Source organism: Pangasianodon hypophthalmus, chromosome 2 (genome assembly GCF_027358585.1).
Source record: "Pangasianodon hypophthalmus isolate fPanHyp1 chromosome 2, fPanHyp1.pri, whole genome shotgun sequence".
In the NCBI taxonomy this organism is placed as follows: domain Eukaryota; kingdom Metazoa; phylum Chordata; class Actinopteri; order Siluriformes; family Pangasiidae; genus Pangasianodon; species Pangasianodon hypophthalmus.
This window is the reverse complement of record NC_069711.1, coordinates 35,755,067-35,776,208: the sequence shown is the minus strand read 5'-3', so window position 1 is coordinate 35,776,208 and position 21,142 is coordinate 35,755,067. Positions and strand designations below refer to the sequence as shown.

The 21,142-nt window shown below is 43.7% G+C and overlaps 1 protein-coding gene across 3 annotated transcripts in view; it reads right to left on the bottom strand.

Annotated features, from left to right (window-relative positions):
* myh11a (myosin, heavy chain 11a, smooth muscle) overlaps nucleotides 1-21,142 on the bottom strand; it is a 35,432-nt gene that overhangs the window by 2,466 nt on the left and 11,824 nt on the right. For 2 of the 3 annotated variants that reach the window (XM_026911475.3, XM_053228037.1), the window contains exons 4-40: nucleotides 20,696-20,723; nucleotides 20,280-20,379; nucleotides 19,730-19,756; nucleotides 16,633-16,725; nucleotides 16,469-16,532; nucleotides 15,982-16,080; nucleotides 14,199-14,342; nucleotides 13,858-13,953; nucleotides 13,644-13,762; nucleotides 13,379-13,531; nucleotides 12,920-13,093; nucleotides 12,249-12,422; nucleotides 11,995-12,109; nucleotides 11,124-11,317; nucleotides 10,624-10,745; nucleotides 10,306-10,375; nucleotides 9,729-9,889; nucleotides 9,524-9,632; nucleotides 9,120-9,251; nucleotides 8,756-8,962; nucleotides 8,254-8,391; nucleotides 7,970-8,093; nucleotides 7,693-7,864; nucleotides 7,165-7,377; nucleotides 6,770-6,914; nucleotides 6,385-6,591; nucleotides 6,029-6,133; nucleotides 5,747-5,899; nucleotides 5,073-5,321; nucleotides 4,769-4,981; nucleotides 4,427-4,639; nucleotides 4,089-4,250; nucleotides 2,648-2,776; nucleotides 1,743-1,831; nucleotides 1,176-1,299; nucleotides 877-1,085; nucleotides 681-789 (exon numbers count right to left, since the gene is read on the bottom strand). In XM_026911475.3, coding sequence (XP_026767276.1) covers nucleotides 681-789; nucleotides 877-1,085; nucleotides 1,176-1,299; nucleotides 1,743-1,831; nucleotides 2,648-2,776; nucleotides 4,089-4,250; nucleotides 4,427-4,639; nucleotides 4,769-4,981; nucleotides 5,073-5,321; nucleotides 5,747-5,899; nucleotides 6,029-6,133; nucleotides 6,385-6,591; nucleotides 6,770-6,914; nucleotides 7,165-7,377; nucleotides 7,693-7,864; nucleotides 7,970-8,093; nucleotides 8,254-8,391; nucleotides 8,756-8,962; nucleotides 9,120-9,251; nucleotides 9,524-9,632; nucleotides 9,729-9,889; nucleotides 10,306-10,375; nucleotides 10,624-10,745; nucleotides 11,124-11,317; nucleotides 11,995-12,109; nucleotides 12,249-12,422; nucleotides 12,920-13,093; nucleotides 13,379-13,531; nucleotides 13,644-13,762; nucleotides 13,858-13,953; nucleotides 14,199-14,342; nucleotides 15,982-16,080; nucleotides 16,469-16,532; nucleotides 16,633-16,725; nucleotides 19,730-19,756; nucleotides 20,280-20,379; nucleotides 20,696-20,723 — 5,135 coding nt within the window. The remainder of the gene's footprint in view (nucleotides 1-680; nucleotides 790-876; nucleotides 1,086-1,175; nucleotides 1,300-1,742; nucleotides 1,832-2,647; nucleotides 2,777-4,088; nucleotides 4,251-4,426; nucleotides 4,640-4,768; nucleotides 4,982-5,072; nucleotides 5,322-5,746; nucleotides 5,900-6,028; nucleotides 6,134-6,384; nucleotides 6,592-6,769; nucleotides 6,915-7,164; nucleotides 7,378-7,692; nucleotides 7,865-7,969; nucleotides 8,094-8,253; nucleotides 8,392-8,755; nucleotides 8,963-9,119; nucleotides 9,252-9,523; nucleotides 9,633-9,728; nucleotides 9,890-10,305; nucleotides 10,376-10,623; nucleotides 10,746-11,123; nucleotides 11,318-11,994; nucleotides 12,110-12,248; nucleotides 12,423-12,919; nucleotides 13,094-13,378; nucleotides 13,532-13,643; nucleotides 13,763-13,857; nucleotides 13,954-14,198; nucleotides 14,343-15,981; nucleotides 16,081-16,468; nucleotides 16,533-16,632; nucleotides 16,726-19,729; nucleotides 19,757-20,279; nucleotides 20,380-20,695; nucleotides 20,724-21,142) is intronic. The other variant, XM_026911476.3, reaches the window with a different exon arrangement.

Sequence of the window (21,142 nt, the reverse complement as noted above, 5' to 3'; positions counted from 1 at the left end):
CATGGTAACGGTGTTCCCTAATGGCAGTGGCCTCTTTCAGCAGGATGATGCTCCCTGACACACTGCAGAAACTGTTCAGGAATGGTTTGAGGAACATGACAAAGAGTTCAGGATATAGACTTGGCCTCCAAATTCCCCAGATCTCAATCCGATCGAGCATCTGTGGGACGTGCTGAACATCAAGTCCGATCCATGGAGGCCCCACCTCACAACTTACAGGACTTAAAGGATCTGCTGCTAGCGTATGGGTGCAAGATACCACATCACACATTCAGAGGTCTTGTGGAGTCCATGCCTCGACGGCTCAGAGCTGTTCTGGTGGCACAAAGAGGAATCTACACAATAGGCAGGTGGTTTTAATGTTATGGCTGATTGGTGTAACGTAAACGATGCAACAAGACGAGACGAGACACATTATTCAGGTTACGAAGTGTCTCATGCAGCTGCACTGAGATCCTGCAGGACGCAACTAAATATCACATGAGCTGGAGATCTGATATGAAAATTTTTATGTAATTTAAAATGTTTATATCACGTTACATCATGTTATTTTTATTATTATATTATTACATCACTATTATAAGATAACGTCAGCACAGTAATTACTGCAGCCAATCACACGGAAGTGTCTGTGTGTGTGTGTGTGTCTGTGTGAGAGAGAGAGTGTGTGTGTGTGTAACCTGGTCTTTGTACTGCTCAGCCTGCTTCCTCTCGTCCTCCACCTGAATCATCAGGTCCTTCAGCTTCTTCTCCTTCTGACGCATCGCTTTACTTGTCGCCTGTTTCTCCCTGACACACACACACACACACACACACACTGTAATATAGTGAGGGTTCACATGTGTGTGTGTGTGTGTGTGTGTGTGTAGTACACACCTGTTCTCCTGCTCCAGCTGCTCCTCCAGCTGTGCCACTTTAGCCTCCAGAGCGGTAATGGAGGACTTGAACTTGGACTTCACCTGGTTCTCCATCTCCTGCAGTTTGGCCTTCAGTTCTTTGTTCTGTCTCTCCAGCTGCTGACGTGCACTCTCATTCTTCTGTGAAGATGTTCTCTCCGTCTGCAGCTCACTCGTCAGTTGGTCCACCTACAGCATGGAGGAAATGATGGAGTAATGGAGATGATTGAGACGTTGGAGATGACGGAGATGTTGGAGATGTTGGAGATGTAGTCTCACCTGCTGGGCACTCTTTCTCAGTCTGTCATTCATCATCTCCATGTTGCTCTGTTCCTCCTCCAGTTCCTCCTCTAGCTGAGCGATCTTGGCCTCCAAACGTCTTTTCTCATCACTCAGAGCAGACCTGCCGAGTTAGCGCACACACACGCTGAGCATTAACCGCTAACGCTAATGAAGAGCTGAGTGCATATGTGCAGAGTGTATTAACTTTGTGCGTTAGCCGCTAATGCTAACAAAACCATCAGGCCTGAGCTCAGATCTACTGATGCTAACACCACCAACTGTAGCATTAGCTTTGATTACAAATCACTAGCATAACTCTCTGTTATAAAACGTTAGAATAAGAGCCAATCAAGCTCAGTCATGCAACCAGTTGCCCAGGAGACGGAGGCGGAGCATGTGGAATTTGAATGTTTTTAGCATCTGAATTTCATGAAGAGGGAAAAGCGTCGGTGCTTGTGTGCTTTTTTTTCTCTCATCATAAATGCTTATTGTTTTCATTAAGACAAGTTTCAGGGTTTTTTTTACAGAGAAGAGAAATTTTTAATCAGTTTTAGTGACGCTCACTTTCCGGACGCGTTGCTGGCAAGTTCATCAGCGAGTTCATCACGCTCGGCTTCAGCCTGCTTCTTCGCTCGTTCTGCAGCAGCCAAGTCCTGAAAACACACACACACACACACACACACAGACACACACATTATTTTCAAACACCTACAAACACACACATCCAGATAACACCACTAAAACCCAACACTAGCATAAAGCCTCCTGAAATAAACGAGTGTGCTCCAGTATCTCCACGTGGCTTTACTCAGTTTCCGTGTGTTAACATACCTGTCATGTGTGAAGTGTACAGCTGTGTTATAGACACGCCCCTAAAGGGCTCTTTACTCCACCCCACCTTTACTGCTCAGAAACATAAACATGGAGGAATTTCGTACTAAACAATGCTAAAAGCAGGAAACTGCAGACTGCAGAGCGGATGAAGTGGAACACTGAATGAGCTCCATTTCTCCTCGAGTGATGATGAAATCATTAATGTTATAAACTGTAAAATGTTTGGATTAACGACTACAGCAAAAATACAGAGCAGAATTATTATTGCCAGTATTTTGTGTATTTATAACGAACTGTCAAAAACAATCAAGTGAAACAAGATGATGAAAAGTTAGCTAGCTACCAAACTAACATGGATGACCTTAAGTGGCCATCCATCCATCGATCCATTCATTCATCCATTCATTCATCCATCCATCCATCCAGGGCTTTTTGTACAACTCGTTCTAATGTTTTTTTTTTTTAGTTTAGCCTGTAACCACTAGCGTCCACATTCCACCCAATGCAGCTTTAACATGGAATCAGAGTGAACGAGTGTGGAGGGGGCATGTGTAGTGCATGTAAAATAATGTGTGTAGTGTGTAATTGATGTGTGTAGTAGTGTGTAGTAGTGTATAGTAGTGTATATTGTGGACCTCCTGAAGCTGCATGAGCTCTGCCTCCAGGTTCTTGGCCTTCTTTTCGCTCTCTTTAGCGGTGGCAAGAACTTCCTCTCGGGCAGCACGGGTGTCATCCAGCTCCCTCTGAAAGTCCTTCATCTGAGCCTGAAACATCCAAACACACACTGTTACACATCCGTAATCACATTCTAACAGGAAGTGCTCAATTATAGTCCGATCCAATCACTCTGACTCTGAATCATTCTGACAGGAAGTGTAACAGGAAGCAATTAAAGTGGTGTACACTAACGAAGGACAAATGGCTGTAGCATTGTGTTTTTGTCTAGTAGTGAAATAATTCTAATTTGCAAAGTTAAATTTGATTTCACTTTTCAGAAGCATATGGCTACTTTTACAGTGTTAATGTTAATAAAAATGTCACCCAGATAAATGTCAAAAAATCTCAACTTTAAATATTGAAATATTAAGCTTTTCCTAAAGCCTATTATCAGTTTTAAAATAAATTAGAATCACTTTTAAACGTTACATCTCAACTGTCCGATCACCAGAGTGGTTTTTCAGATCTCTGAGTTGACTCCCAGCATTCTCTCCAAGAGTGGATTCATGAAGTTTATTTCAAGAGCAGAATCAAAGAACCGACTTGTTTGTAAAAGACTCATGACTACTTTTTACCTCGTCAGAGAAACACCAAGACCACTGTGAGGTAAGAAAGCCTGTAAACCTGTTCATTTTTCTAAAATAACTATAACATTAATAAATAACTAATATATAACTTTATATTAATTATATAAATAAATAACTTTGAGCTTTTTTAATGTAGGTTTCTAACTGTATAAGGTAGCAAATTACCTCAGTGCCTGAAGGAACAAATGTTAGCTAACTGCTAGCTGAAATCAGTGGTGGAAGCTTCAGCTCAGCACTCTCGCTGGTGTGAATTCAGTAATTGAATAATTTTTTACCGTACAGAAATAGATTGTGTAAACATTTAATGGTTTAAAACAACCTCAGAAAACCTGTGGAGGTTAGCTCCTATCAGCTAGCTGTCTAGTGAAACGGATCAGCCTCCATCACCATGGTTACGACCAGCTCATGTCTGCTTTTTACATAAAAATAATAAATCAAATAGTAATTGAATTATAAAATATAAGAGGTACACTCTCCCTCTGTCTGTCTGTCTGTCTCTCTCTCTGTCTCTCTCTGTCTCTCTCTCTCTGTCTGTCTCTCTCTTGCTCTCTCTCACTCTCTCTCTCTCGCTCTCTCTCTCTCGCTCTCTCTCTCTCTGTCTATCTGTCTCTCTCTTGCTCTCTCTCTCTCTCTCTCTGTCTCTGTCTCTCTCTTGCTCTCTCTCTCTCTCTCTCTCTTTGTCTCTCTGTCTATCTGTCTCTCTCTTGCTCTCTCTCACTCTCTCTCTCTCTCTCTCTCTCTCTCTCTCTCTCTCTGTCTGTCTCTGTCTCACCTGTAGTTTGCGCAGTTGTTTGATGGCCTCGTCTTTGTTCTTATTGGCCGTGTCTATCTGTCCCTCCAGGTCTTTTATGTCTCCTTCCATCTTCTTCTTGGACGCAGCCATGGCGGCTCTCTGCTTTCGCTCGTCCTCCAGCTCCGTCTCCAGCTCGCGCACCTGCACCGGTCACACCCTCAGTCATTACGTGCGTTATAACTTATTTTAATACACATTAATTATCTTCAGTTGTCGTGGTACGTGGCAAAGTTTGTTATAAAGGTTCTTAGTACTCAGTGATCATAACAAAGAAATAAATTAAAGTAGTTTTGTGTGTTAGTGATAAACACGCTCACCTGTTTTATCAGCTGCTTCCTCTTCTCCTCTCCCTGTTCATCTCGTCCCTGCAAGTCTCGCTCAAACTGCGCTTTAAGGGCTTGCATGTTCACTTCCAGGCGTAGTTTTGCGTCCTCAGCAGCTTGCAGCTCATCCTCCAGCTCCTCCAGCTGCGTCTTCATCTCCTCCACCTGCTGCTCCAGACCACGCTTTGACTTCTCCAGCTCATGGACCTGAGAAACCACAAACCAACTTAACTATAAGCAGAAAGTTCAAATCCTGAGGAGTGTATTTATTACTGCATTTATGGTTAATTGTGTTGCCCCCTGGTGGCAGCACAATGTTACTGCACTGATACTCACGTTCTTGCCCACGTCGTCCTTCGAGCTGATCAGGTCCTCCATTTCAGCCCGTAAGGCTTTGTTGGCTCTCTCAAGCTCTTCGCGTGCATCCTGGGCCTCTTCCAGTGCCCTCGCCAGGGACAATGCCTTTGTCTCCTTCTCTCGCGCCTCTGCCTCCGCCCGGTCCCTCTCGTCTGCATACTTACACGACACACTCTTCTCCTCCGCAAGCATCTGAACACATGTCAAACATCACCAGTGTGTTAGTGTGAGAGGCATACACACACACACACACCCCAACAGACAGACAGAGTGAAAAGGGCACCTGGTCGAACTTCTTCTGCTTCTTTTCCAGGTTGGAGACGAGCTGTCTTTGGTTGTCCAGGTCCATCAGAATGTCCTCCAGCTCCTGTTGCAGTCTGTTCTTGGTCTTCTCCAGTTTCTCGTAGGCAGCAGACTTCTCCTCCAGCTGGGTGTTTGACGCTTCCAGGTCTTTCTGCAGACGTTTCTTACCCTCCTCTAGCAGCTCCACGTTTCCTGAAACCTCATCCAGCTTCTTCTTAAAGTCTGACAACTGGAACACAGAACACCACAGACAATGTCACATGAACATGTCTCAGTTCTCTCCCTCATCTCACTTCTCATCTTCTTCTGTTCACCTTCACCAGTGCCATTTTTGTTTCCCTGCTGCCTTCTGTGCTAGGCTCTTCTTCCTGAGTCCACTGAGTCCAAAGTGCTTTCATTTCTTACTCACTTGTGTCTGTGCTGTACCTTATTCTGCTTTTTGTCTTGTGTCTGTACCTGTCCTTGGTACCATAGCGTTGGAGTTACCTGTATGTGTTGGAGTTACCTGTATATGTTAGAGTTACCTATACCTGTCCTTGTTATGTGTACCTATCTGTGCCCTTGCGCTATTATAGACTATAAATATGTTAGAGAAGAGTATGACGTGTGATACTCCAGTATGATGCAGTATGATGGTGTAGGTGATGATCCGACCTGGATGTTGAGAGTAGAAACGTGTCTCTCGACATTCCTCTTGGCCTCAGTTTCCTCCTCCAGCTGCTCCTGTAGGTTGTTCCTCTCATCCTCCATCTGACGCAGTTTAGTGGAGAACTGCAGTTTCTGACGCGTCTCTTCAGCCAGCAGCTCCTACACACACGCACAAACACACAATAATCGGAATCAGAATATCAGAATCATAATCATCCGAACAAAATGATGGAAATGGAGCTGAGATGAGAGGAATGTGTGTGTGTGTGTGTGTGTGTGTGTGTGTACCTGTGTGTCTTGGAGCTGAGAGCTCAGGCTGGCTACATCCTTATTCAGTTTAATGTTCTTCCCCTCAGCCTCATTTAGCAGGTTGGTGACGCTCTCCAGCTCCACCTGCAAACACACACCTTCTTATTTCAGGAACTACACACTGTAAAAGACCATTTCTCTCCCTGCGCTCTGTTCAGGAGGAGGTTCTCTCGATAGGTAGTGTTTTTGGGATGAGAAAAAGTTTGCTTTAACAGTTTCTGTTGCTTTAGAAATTAGTCTCATTAGTATTTTTACAAACTGTAATCTGGGAATCATGTGTTTATAATAAACATGTAATGAGGATGTGATGGTGCTGGTGTGCATTTGTGACTCACAGTGATTTTGGACACTCTGTCTCCAAGCTCGGCTTTCTGTTTCTCACTGTCATTGAAGCGGGACTGCAGATCTGCTAACTGTCCCTCCACTTTCTTCTTCTTGTGCTCCACATCCTGTTTGGCCTGAGAGAGTGAGCGGATCTCCACCGTTAGCTCCGACGTCTCCTTCTCCAATGCCTGCTTTGCCTTCTCCAGGTTCGTCTTCACCTACACAATGTAAAAACAACAAAATTTAACATGAACAGGACATTACAATACAAAAGCAGCTATCATAATCGAGCTGATACAGTAAGGGGATATCTCTTAAGATGGCCAAAGGGACTAATGCAAGGGGAAGTGAACAAGGGCAAGTGTTATAAACCAGAGTGAAATGCAGGTCTCATACCCTTTTGGCCTGTTCAAGCTGTTCTGTGAGCTCCTCCACAGCCTGGGTGTGTTTCTGTCTCATCTCCTGCACCTGTGCCTCGTGGTTTCGGCTCTCCTCCTCTATCGCTCTCTTCAGCAGGGTCACTTCCTGTTCACGCTTTGCTCTGTAGGAAGTACAGCACTGTCAGGTGAGACTAATACCTGCTCTGAACAGGTAAGTACTCATAATTATTTATATCTGAATTATTGAATATGCACAATTTCATTATGTCCGACTCGCAAAACTCCGTCACTATCTTTGGGCCAAGTTTAGCCCCAGTGCATTCTGGGTAAGTCATGTGCTGATGCACCTCCAGTTAAGCATCAGTTTATTATTACAGAATAATGATATAATGGTGATGATGCTGCACTAGCCTGAGCTCCTGCTGCGTGGCCGTGGTGTCCAGCGTGTCCTCCAGCTCAGACTTCAGAGCCTCCAGCTCCTCCCCCAGGTCTCTCTTGGTTTTCTCTGCTTTGTTTCGGGCCACTCGTTCTGAGTCCAGGTCCTCTTGCAGGTCTGAGATGATGCCCTCCAGCTCGCGGATCTTCTTCAAGGCATTGTTCTTCTGTGCTGTCTCATCCTCCAGCCTGCAGACACACACACAATGATATTAGAACTTCAGGATCCTTCTCCTCACCTTACCATTGCCATGTTTGTGTTGTCATAGTGCTACATGACACTGCAACCTAGGGAATAGAGAGTAGGGAATAGGGAGTAGGGAATAGGGAGTAGGGAACAGGGAGTAGAGAATAGGGAGTAGGGAACAGGAAGTAGAGAATAGGGAGTAGGGAACAGGAAGTAGAGAATAGGGAGTAGGGAACAGGGAGTAGAGAATAGGGAGTAGGGAACAGGAAGTAGAGAATAGGGAGTAGGGAACAGGAAGTAGGGTGCCAGTGTGTCACCGTGCAAGCGCAGCCTGTAGCTCCTCCTCCTTCTTAGCAAGTTGAGCCTTTAGCTCAGCGATCTGCGCCTGCAGGTCTGCAATCTGTTCCTGCATGTCATTTGACTCTGCCTCCAACTTCCTCTTGAGCTTGTCGAGCTCCTGACGCGTCTTCTCTTCTTTCTTCAAACGCACTTCAGGTCAACAGTGAACACCACAAATTAACAATAGCATTAATTATTATTATTATTATTAGTAGTAGTAGTAGTAGTAGTAGTAGTAGTAGGAATTCCGCACACCTTCCAGTTCTGAGATCATGGACTCGTGCTTGTTCTTGAGCTTGGTCAGATTTTTAGATTTCTCCTCTTCTTCAGCCAGATTAGCACTGAAATCAGCAACACGCTCCTCTAAGAGCTTCCTCTCCTACACAAACACACACATACACACACACACAAACACAAACACACACACAAATAAGTGAAAATGTCCAAATATACAGCCGTACAGATGGAAGTCAAGGGGGCTCAATCCAGGCAGAGTGTTAGAACAGGACTGGGACAGGACCCAACTGTAAACATCCCACCTTCAGCAGTTTGTTGTTCTGGTCCTCCATCACCAGCAGGTCGTCCTCCAGTTTCTTGATCTTTCCCTCACAGGTGACCTTCTCCAGCTGCAGCTTCTGCCGTGCATCCTCCTCCTCCTCTAGTTGTTCCTCCAGTTCCTGAATACACCACCATCATCACCATCACCCATACAGACTAACACACACTCCTCCCGTTCATCATCACTGACACCAACACACCCCAATGTCACCACCAGCTCTTATACAGAACACACACAAACTTCTGATCATGAGAAACACAAACACTGACACGTGTGGTAATCAGGTTCTGCTCCGGTTCTTTCCTTGCTGATGAGAAGAGAAGCTCATTATGATAGAAGACATTTGGCTAAATCAGTTGTACTTAATGGAAGAAATATTTTTCAATCAGAGTGAACATGGAGGACAGTCCCACAGGGGCTCATTATACGGTGTGATGAGTCTTCTCTGCCCATCAACATGTCACTGTATCAATGTAACACACCTGCATCTGCTGATGCATCTTCTTCTTTTCGACCTGCAGGGTGGCACTCCGCTCCTCCTCCTCCTCTAGCCGTGCCTCCATTTCATGAAGGATTTCCTCCAGCTCCTGCTTCTTAGCGGCTAAACGCACTCGCATCTCCTCTGCCTCAGCATAAAGCTCAGTCTCAGCCTGGAGCTGCTCCTGCAGAGCGTTCCTCTCCTCCACCAGCTAAATAAAACATCAACAATATAAAGAGCATATAAAGTACAGCATTGTAAGCACCTCATCAGCACTTAAAATGGCTGCTCTGTGTTAAAACTGTAACCATACCAAACACAACAGGTGTCTCTGAATATCTGACCTGTAGCTGTGTTCAACTCCATACCTGTGTGTGTTTCAGTGTAATGTCTTTCAGCTCTGTCTCAAACTTCTGTGCTGAATCTTTGGCTTTCTGAAGCTCCTCCTCTTTCAGACTTAGCTCCTCCTCCTGACGTGTCACCTGGAGTAGAGGCTTCACCTGTAACAGGTAAACACACACACTTAGCTCAGGAAAACACTCATAAATACTGCTTATCCTACTGTAGGTAAACTCACTTCTATATTAAGGCTCATTTTGACAGTTTATTAAACACATGTTTAGAAAGTCTTACACATCTTAATCACAGTCTTACACATCTTAATCATTCCAGTGTACAGTTTGGCTTGAAATGTGTAAATATTATGAAAATTCAAATAGTATTTGAACACTGAAATTGGTTCAGGTCTAACAACCACACACTGGTGTCTGACCTTAGTGAAGAGTCTCCACCACTGCCAGTTCCTGAGCTTCAGATAAGCAGCACAGTTCCTCTGGATCACTCGCATCGCCGTGAGCTGCTGCTGACGCTTAGCAAATGCCCTGCACACACACACACACACACACACACAGTCAGTCTAACTCAAACCTGTATCATAGACACTCTGACCATGTGTGGTGTTTGGGCATGGTCCTCACTTTCTGGCGAGGAAGCCACGGGCCTGGGCCTGGAAGGCGATAATAATGACGGTGATCTTGAGGTCACGCTCCTCCTCCAGCTGAGCCAGAACTCCAGTCCTGAAAAAGATCTTACTCTGACCGATCCGGTACAGGTTAGGGTCCAGGTCCAGGTGTTTAATCTACAACAGGAAGAAGGGTGGGGTTAAAGTGGGACAATAAGCACTGCTGCTAATTCGTTATATAATTGCAGTGTACAACTTACAACTTTTGGCCATTTTAAGAGCTCTCATAATTATCATATCCATTTTTCTGCCCATCTGTTATTACTGTACTGTTACTTTACAGTTACTAGTGTTTACACAGTTATATTTACTTTATATTTTATACTTCTATATTTATAATTTTTTACTGAATACATTTATTTTAGCACTCTTGAATATTTCTTACTCTACTTTTTGCTGCTGCTGTAATGTGTGAATTTCCCTATGGGATTAATAAAGCGATCTATCTATCTATTTATCTATCTATCTGTGGATCTATATTCAGTAGTCTGATCTTACAGAAGCACATGGAGGTGATGGTTGCAGCAACTCACCATCAGTATGCAGGCCTGTTTTCCATCCATGAAGCCCTTTGGAATGGCGTTGGCTGCCAAAATCTCGTACCTGAACATCACAATAAGAACACTGAACTCAGAGAGCTACAGGTGCAATTATTTTATCTGTGAATAATTAAACAATTAGTTATTCATACAATATTCACATACCTGCAATGTCCTCACTGTCATTCCAACATGACTGCACTGTGTTTTTACTGTATACTGATGTGTGTGTGTGTATATATATATATATATATATATATATATATATATATATATATATATATGTTTGTGTGTGTGTGTGTGTGTGTGTACCTCTGTCTGAACTCCTGGAAGACGATGCGGTTGGGGAAGCCCTGCCTGCAAATCCTGATTCCCTCCAACACACCGTTACACCTGAGCTGCTCCAAAACGAGGTGAGCATCAAGCTTACCCGCCTGTGCATCACACACGCACACACGCACACACACACACACACAGATCAGCACAATCCCACTAACAGTATATCTCATATGGATTAATTGCATATACAACTGCACATATCTGCACTTTATTCCACATATAGTCCATTCTGATATCTATCTTTTATATCCTATCATATTTATATATATCATATTTCTATATTTTTCTTTTTCTATTTCTATGCAAGTCAATTCTGATTTATGCAAATTCTGTTTTTATGTCACTGGACAGTTGTAAAAAGCATTTCACTGCACCTTACTGTGTATGTTTGTGTGTGACATTCAATAAATTGTGAATTTGAATTTGTGAGATGGTCATGCTGTGGGTGTGGCAGGCTGTGGGAGAGAACACACCCTTTTCTCGTGATTGGGGATGATGCAGCGGACGAAGTTGGGCTGTGTGTTGTGAAGTGTGGTCATCAGTTTGGCGAGAGACTCTTTGTAGAGCTGGCCGACGGTACGGAACATTCCTTTCTTTGTCTTAGAGGAACTCGGCATGGAGCTGTCCGACATCTTCGCAATTGTATCCAGTCCCACCACACGGTCCGCTAGGGAAGGGGGGAAGGGGGGAAGGGAGGGGTTCATATTTAACATCTGCATATGGCAAAACAGTGATAATACAGGTTTTTATACAGTTACTGAAGCCTGCTGTTTAACTTCCTGTTTATTTGCTCACAGACTGCATGTCTTAGGAACTGAAATGTGTAATTTTCACCATTGACCAACTGCGTTGACCTCTAAAAGGGCGGTCCTTTTTCTTATTTTAACACAGAAAATTGCAGCTTGGAGGAGGTTTTAATAATAACAGTGAGAAATTTTCTGCTATTCACCCAACACCACTATAAATGATTCCATAATATAGAGGTAGTGGTATGCAGTCAGTTAGGGAGCTGGATTAAATACTATAATTCTCAACATCTACTTTTATGTTTTTACTGTTTATGGCTAACAAATTAACTATCTTGCTAATAATCCATACAGATAGGTAAGCGAATAAAGTCTCAATGTATAATGTATATGTACTTGGCCTAGTACTGCAAAATGAATAAAGTGCATTTTTGAAGATGGTGTAATTAGCCACAGCTAAGATTCATGGTTAAAGTGAAAATCACAGCTACATTGCTAACTGCACCAAACTAAAGAATTTTGCCTGTACTTTTTGTCCTGTTATGGTTACACTTTAGAGATGGAAAATTGCAGATTTATAGCTTTACTGAGGACTTACCATCCTTCCACAGATCCTGCACAAATGCAAAGGATGAATTGTTGAGCAGTGCGGTAACGTTATCGTTCAAGGGGTCCATGTTCTTTGTCAGCCATGCTACAGCATTATAGTCCACCTGCATCACACACAAACACACACAAACACACACACACACACACACACAGCAGATGTAAAACTCCACACAGGTATTCCACACAAAGAAAAGAGACGGATGTGTATCCTGAGCCGACTAATCAGATGATTGCTCCACACACCCTGCCAGCGTAGTGCAGCACGGAGAACTCGGTTTTGTCCTTCAGCTGTTTGGGTTTGGCGAATTTCAAATGATTAACATGTTGGTTTGTGAGCTTCTCTACGAACGACACGTCTGTGGCTTTAGGGAACCAACACTCCTCATCCAGCAGGGCCAAGATACCTGGAGGGTTTGTCTGTATACACACACACACACACACACACACAGGTTACTAAAGAGTTGAACTGGTTCAACTGAGCAGTGAAACACTATGGGCATTACCAAATGACATGAATGTCAGATTCTGCTGTGATGTTTATCAGTACAGCACGATGTCAGCATGTAGCTAGCTGAATAATGCACTGTAACTATTAGAGCAGTGTCACGAACGTGTGGTCATTAGTCCTGAAATTTTTAGGTAGCTTATTAGTGGTTTTCCACCACCAAGGGAGGGCAGCACCCAATCTCAAACTGTTCTGATGTATTTTCACTGATTTTCTGTCAGTAGCTGCTGCTCTGGAACTGAGAAGCCGGTGATATTAAAGGCAGAGAGCAGGCTAATAATGTACTTTACTTCATCTCCAACACACTCTACATGACCTTCTTCCTCTTCTGTCTTAAACCATGCTCCTCATGAGCATTTAGACATAATCGCAGAGTACTGTCCCTATGAAGATACCAACACACACTGACCGGCCGTTCGATGAGCTCGATGCAGGGCTGAAGGTCGAGACCGAAGTCGATGAAGTTCCACTCGATGCCCTCACGCTGATACTCCTCCTGCTCCAGGATGAACATGGTGTGGTTGAAGAGCTGCTGCAGCTTCTCGTTAGTGTAATTAATACACAGCTGCTCAAACGAGTTGTCCTGGAGAGCAATTAACATCACTGTTAGTCACAGCACTTAGCAATCATTTCTGCAATCATTTCTGATTTATCACAATGTGGTTATAATAGTCATTTCTAAACATTAGGAAACAGGCTTCTGAGGATGTGCTTGAGTCTGTGTTGCTCAGAAAAACAACTGTCTTCTGCAGAAGATAATTACAGAATGCAGCTCCCCATGACAGATTTTTCAGTCCAGTTTAATACTGTAAACTGTGAATATCATGATATGAAAGTGACACTGTTATTCGCCTGACGTCCTTCACACCTCAAAGATCTCGAAGCCGGCGATGTCCAGGATGCCGAGGAAAGATGCTCCTTGACGTTTGGTTTTATCCAGAGCTTTGTTGACACGAGAAAGAATCCACCTGAACAGACGCTCATATGTTGCCTTTGCTAAAGCTTCCACTGCGAAATCAGCCTACACACACACACACTCATAAATATGACACAGGATGTGTTTAATAGTATTTTTCTGTAATACTTAAGATTAGAATGACAGAACGGTGGTCATAATGGTGTGGTGGTGTCACCTGCTCTTTGGTCTGGGCTTTCTGTACGACCTCTCGGCCGACTTTAATACGTGGAGTCAGAATGGCACGAGTGAAATCTGTCACATTGATGCCCGACAGGTGACAGACCTTCTGTGCAGCTGTGGGAGAGACATTATTTTCATTCTTACCGCCTTTGTTTTTATTTTACAAATCAAATGAAGTTTAACTGAAGTGTGCTGGTGTGAACACGGACCGGTGTTGTCGGGCATGGTGGCCTGCTCCTGGTTCCTCTCTTTTTTAAACTCGATGTTGCCAAGCTGCAGCACTGTTGACACCACCTTCAGGATTCCTGATGAGTAAACACATCACAGTCTTATTTATATTCAGCTTTTAGAATGTGTATTTATCTCTGCTGTAGTGTCACTTGATGATATGTCTTTAGATTTTACAGTAACTCTAATATTTTTATGGAATTCCTCAGTCAGTCTTCTCTTCATCTCAGTGTTGATCAAAATAAACAGTCTCTATGGAAACCCTTTCTCATGGTTGTGCTAGCGTTGCCTTTGAGTCACTTTAGTGAGTGTGTGTTGTTACCTATCCTCTCCTCATCAGTGAAGCCCATGATGTTCATTGCCTCCATTGTTTCTTCGTACATCTCATCGTCCTGTGACCCTGGGATCTGGACATGTCCCTCTACCAGGAAGCGGTACTTATTGAAGTTCTCCAGCAGGAGTTCCTCTGGGGGAAGACAGGAAAGACAGCATGATGGAGAGCAAGAAGAGGGAACAGACTACGATTGTTTGTTCGTGGTGAATGACACACCACCCACTCCACTGCGTGCTAACTTTCATACTCCTGATGATTGTCTGACTGTCTGGTGGACACTTTATGACTTTATGAAAGATCTCTGAATCATTGTACTGCTCACATTACATGGCATCGCAATGCATCATATCAGAACTGCCAAGTTGATGATGAATACGCCCACTCTCCACCCTGAATACGCCCACTCTCCACCCTGAATACGCCCACTCTCCACCCCGAATACGCCCACTCTCCACCCCGAATACGCCCACACTCCACCCCGAATACGCCCACTCTCCACCCCGAATACGCCCACTCTCCACCCCGAATACGCCCACTCTCCACCCCGAATACGCCCACACTCCACCCCGAATACGCCCACTCTCCACCCTGAATACGCCCACTCTCCACCCTGAATACGCCCACTCTCCACCCCGAATACGCCCACTCTCCACCCCGAATACGCCCACTCTCCACCCCGAATACGCCCACACTCCACCCCGAATACGCCCACTCTCCACCCCGAATACGCCCACTCTCCACCCTGAATACGCCCACACTCCACCCTGAATACGCCCACACTCCACCCCGAATACGCCCACTCTCCACCCCGAATACGCCCACTCTCCACCCCGAATACGCCCACTCTCCACCCCGAATACGCCCACACTCCACCCCGAATACGCCCACACTCCACCCTGAATACGCCCACACTCCACCCTGAATACGCCCACTCTCCACCCTGAATACGCCCACACTCCACCCTGAATACGCCCACACTCCACCCTGAATACGCCCACTCTCCACCCTGAATACGCCCACTCTCCACCCTGAATACGCCCACACTCCACCCTGAATACGCCCACTCTCCACCCTGAATACGCCCACTCTCCACCCTGAATACGCCCACACTCCACCCTGAATACACCCACACTCCACCCTGAATACGCCCACTCTCCACCCTGAATACGCCCACACTCCACCCTGAATACGCCCACTCTCCACCCTGAATACGCCCACTCTCCACCCTGAATACGCCCACACTCTAACAAAAGCAGCACCCAACTGGTGTCTGTCTTTTTAAAACACTTGAATGTGCTACAGTCAGAAGCAGCTGCAGGATCTAAACTGTTTAGCTGTAAACCAGCACACTCTTCAGAAACTGGCAGTTATTGAGCTCTGAGCATTCCCTCAGTGATGTAGAACTTCCTCTGCCACTGTTATTCTCATGACACCAAGAGCATCTTTTCCTTCCTACTGTCAGATAACCAGGCTGCTGCTCAGATCTTGCCGAGTTGGCAGCAATCTGAGTAGATTAATATCTAAAGATGAATCACAGCAAGACTAGGCTGCTGTATTTTCCTGGAAATGCCCATGCCTTGGTCTTGCTATCTGCTTTGAGAGCTGGACTACTTGGACACCCCATGCTACCACCCCCAAATACCCCCACCACCACCACAACTAATGACAATGACCCTGCAACAATCTGCACTAGAATAAGAACATAAACATTTCATCACTCTGGATTAGAGCTTTGGCCAAATGGCGTAAATGTAATAGTGTTTGCTAGTACCGCGCAGTTTTTCCTTGGCTCCTGCCACCATGTAGTAGAAGATGTGGAAAGTTCTTTCTGTTTTTGCCTGTCGGATACAGCGTGACTTTTCCAGCAGGTCTGAGAGCTGTGTTCAGGAAACACACAGTTAGTGTTTTGGAGTGTTTTTAGTTAGGGATTGGGTTTTTAAATTCTGGCCTTTAGAATTGTTTCCCATTACTGCATTCCTGGTGCAGGGTTTAGAGATATAGTTAAAGTTTGAGGAGGTAGAAGTTGGTCATTTTGATTAGAATTATGCCTAAAGGTTATATTTATGTTTGAGTTAGTTGTACAGTTCAGATTTAGTACACAAAAATTTAGTAGTGTTACTATTTATAGTTTTGGTTGTTTAGTGTTGATATTAAGTCTTTAGTGTTAGAGGGGTTAGAGTAAACTGATAACGTATTTTGTGTGTGTGCGTGTGTGTGTGTGTGTGTGTGTGTGTGTGTGTTTGAGTGTATAAGGATACAGGTTTCGATGTTCGCCCCAACAATGTAGCCTGTTACATCAAAGTTAATCCGGATGAATTTACCCTGTGGAAAAAGCAAAGGAATGACAGGATGTTGAATGATGTCATGGAGTTTTACTTCCTATGTGCTGAAGGAAGTAAACACTGTTCAGGCAGAAACTCACGAATCGTGATGAGTTGTCATTCTTGATGGTCTTGGCGTTACCGAACGCCTCCAGAATAGGATTGGCCTGCAGAAGCTGCTTCTCCAGCTCCCCCTACAGGCAGGAAGGAGAACACCAGGGCAAAAATACACACAAAAATACACACATTATCACACACACACACACACACACACATTTTTAGATCCATTCTCATACGCAGCCTCACATTCAGTTCATTCAGTTCACTCATGTTTAAACCCGACATGTTTACAGCAGGAATTTCCTGTTAGTCTGAACACTCTGTAAACTTTCACAATCAGATGGAGAATCTGCTGCTCAATGAGACAAATTCTGTGTCTCAACCCTGTTTTCTGTTTTCAAGTTCACGTCAGAATTATGAAATGTTGACATGGAGATTCACTCACGGTGCTTTTCCTTAAATCTTCTCAGATTCTTGAACTCACTAATTAGCCATTTCTCTAGCAACACACACCATGCCAAACACTGACAGCGCTTTTAACAACAGACATTGTCACAAAGCAGCTTTACAGAAATGTATAAATTCCAGATATAAATTTTAAATGTATACATTTATACCTAATGAACAATAGTTGGTAGTTAACTAACCTGCATTTTAGCTAGTTAACCTCTTAGCAAACTGATAGTAGTGTCTCTAAACGAAGTCACTTTAGATAAAATATGATATGTTTTTACTTCACACTATCATTAAACCGATACGACTTTACACTTTACATTGGCTTCAGTGTTACTGTTCTCACTGCTGAGCTTGACCTTGCTCCTGCTTTACACACTTGAAGTGGACAAGGGAGACTTGAAAACAGTAATGAGATGCAGATCTGATTTATTATTTTATATAACTGAAGTGATTTCTCTCAGAGACTCACCCTGACATCAGAGAGGAAAAAGAAAAGAGTGATGTGTACCCAACAGAGGAGAGAGTGCCGGAGGGGCGGAGGTCACCAGAAACTTCAGATGCTAATACACACACATACACACACACACACATACACACACATACACACAGAAATAAAGAGAGACAGGGAGCAGGAGGAAAAGGAAATAAGGGAAAGATGACAGAGAGAGAGAGAGAGAGAGAGAGAGATCTGAATCCCATAAACACTGATAAAACAAATGACCACTATTGCAACTACACACACCCTCTACCAAACTCATACACACACACACACACACACACACACACACAGAGCATCTCCTGTGTGAGTGTGTTCTGTATGTGTAGTGATCTTCACACTCATGTAGCACTATAGTGCATTATAAACTACTGTAACATATGAGTTTAACAGAGGGTGTTTAACTACCTGTGTGTGATTAATATGTGTGACAGGAAATGACATCATCCAATCCAAAAGGAAGTACACTCTCATGCTCACAAACCGGGTGACACTGTTTCAGTGCCAGTGCATCGCTGACAGTGAAAGAGTTTAAACAATCTCAGATGGGGGAAATACATCTGTCCATCAAACCTCATTTTTACAAATTTATATTACTAGAAAATGATTATTACAATTTTTAGCTGAGGATAAAATCAGCAGTTTGTATCGTGTGTGTCCCGCCATGTAAGACTTTCTCACACTCGTCACGCTGTGAGTCGCGTCCAGTGACTGGATATAAGGTGGACAACGTGGCGCTGCTGATTCTCACGAAGCTGTTGTGAAGCCAGATGGAAAACCGTACACATCCGTCCTGTTCTGTCTAATTTACACTAATTTAACTCCGTTAGGCTTCATGCGAAGGGTAAAGTTTAAAACACAGTTCTTCATGGTACAGCGCTCTCTGACTACCCCTAGTACCGAGTCCATTTCCTGAGACAGACGAGTTTTTTCTCCTTCACTCCTTCACGTTAAACTCACTTCAGCCGTGACTGCTCTATCGGGTTTATTACTGACCACTTATTCATTAAAAACAGAATTCCAATATAATATCATATGCTGCTGGTATATTATCCAGAGGAGGACGATTTCCCCCTGATGAGTGTAGGCTCTTGCCAAGGGTACTTACTCCTCAAGTAGTATTCAGACGGGATTAGTTTTACAGACATGTGATCATGTGATCATGTGATGGGATTAGTGATCTGTGTATAAATCACAGATATGGGCGTGGCTTAACCACTACACTAAAAACTCCACATGTACTATACACACATCACACTGAATGTTCTGATCTTTATTATCTATAAGTGCTTGTTGTAGGGGGCGTGGACACGCTTGATCGTTAGCAGGTCACATGACGATAACATTGTAGTGTGTATCTGTGCTAGGAGCTTAGTAACTTCCCTAAAAGCCCCGGAAGTGTGTTTTCTCTGACACGCCCTTTTACATCTCATCTATATTTTACTGCTCCGCGTTTTAAACTTTTGTTTTTGGAGACAGGAGAAAAGAGAAAAAGAAAAGAGCGAGTGCTTCCTGGAGCGTCTTTATACTGAAGAAAATGCGCAAAACCTCTTTACAGGATTTAAGGCAGTGTTTACCGACACGTCCGTTCAGACGGGATAAATATCACCTGCGGTTATTTCTACTGCTCAGTTTATAGAAGAGAAAATACGCCGTGATCTTTGCAGACGTGGGCACCGGCAGTTCGTAAAATATTACTGACACGACAGGTTCGGAGTAAAATCCCAGAGATACTCCGGGAAAAATTACATCACACACCTCACACATGGAAAACTAATCCCGTCTGAATAAGGGTTTAGCTGTAAGGAGTTTTTCTGCTGAGTGTCTAAAGCAGATTTCAGCAAGTCTGTGTTGTGAAAATTAACATAAAAACATGAACTAAAATAAAACTATTCTAAAACTAATAACTAATAAAACATGGGTCAGTTTGTCCATCTTTTGCCCTCCCATATTTGTGATGGCCACACCCCCTTCAACAATGACCGTTAAAAACTGTACTGCAGCCACTAGAGGGCGTCAGAGTCGGTTTGGCTTCTGCTTTCAGCTGCTGTCACGTTGTCCACCATATACACAGTCATTGGTCAGGGCATGCAGGTTTCCGAATGTAACACACACACACACACACGCACACACACACGCGCACACACACACACACATAAAGGAACTCCAGCATTCACTTTACTCACATAGGCCAACTGCTGTCCTGCATGTTGCTATTCAGGGGAAATCGATTAGACAAACGTTAAACTAAAGACGTTTCTGTCTCCATGAAAGCAACGCAACCAAGCAGCGGCTAATCAGGTCAGAATGGAAGCTAATGTTCCAGTTAGCATCACATAATCACCTCACATCATGCTAACTCACAACATTACCATTCACTCTGTATTAACCGCAATAACATTAGCTTAGCTGAGTTGTCTGTTTAATAATCTTGCATGATTAGATTTATACACACTCTCACTCAGCACACACACACACACACACACACAAAAAGCAAACATAAATAATACAATAATTTGATTATGACTCATCATTCAGACCTGAGTGAAGCAGTAAGACACGTTAGCATGTCACTGAGCTAAAAACCATCAAATAACCAGTAGAAAATATTAATATATTTAAATATTGACCTTTTAAATATAACTTTAGAACTCTAATCTTTTATACATGTATATAATATAATGTATTGTTGAGTGTGTGTGTATGTGTGTGTGTGTGTGTGTGTGTTATACGTACAGCGCTTGTGTCTTTCTTGCCTTTGTGTGATGATGCCACAACAGCCAAATACTGAATCACCTTCTTAGTATTCTCTGTTTTACCTGCACCAGATTCACCTCTGTAACATACACAGACACACACACACACACACACACACAGAGAGAATATAATGAAGATCAGTGTAGAGGGCAGATTTCCTCCTCGTTCCCTCTGGAACATTTATAAACACACTTTCTGTCATGTCCATCATACACTCTTTCGATTCAACACTTTTTAAACACTATTTAAACACTTTACTCACAGCTGGAGTTTTACTGAGACTGAACGAGAATCTAAACCAGTACAGCGGGGTTCAGTTCTTCAGTATTGGCTTCCTGTAATTATCGAGCTGTGTGTGTGTGTGTGTGTGTGTGTGTGTGTGTTGGTCCACTCACGTGCAGAGAATAGACTGGTCCTCTCGATCTGCAGAGAAATACATAAACAGTCATTAGGCTTTCAGGTAAAGACGAGCATGGCTGTGTCCCAAACGCTGTGTGCTGAGTGTATTAGTGTAGTGCGCTGCTCTGTATCAAACTCTGCTGTAAACACACACTCCGTGTGAAGCTGGGCAGACATCTACACACACACACACACACACACATACACACACTCACACACACACACACATACACACACACATTCACACTCACTCACACTCACACACACATACACACACTCACACACACACACACACACACTCACACACACACACATACACACACACACACACTCACACACACACACATACACACACACACATACACTCACACTCACACACACATACACACACTCACACACACACTCACACACACATACACACTCACACACACTGCCTGTTCACT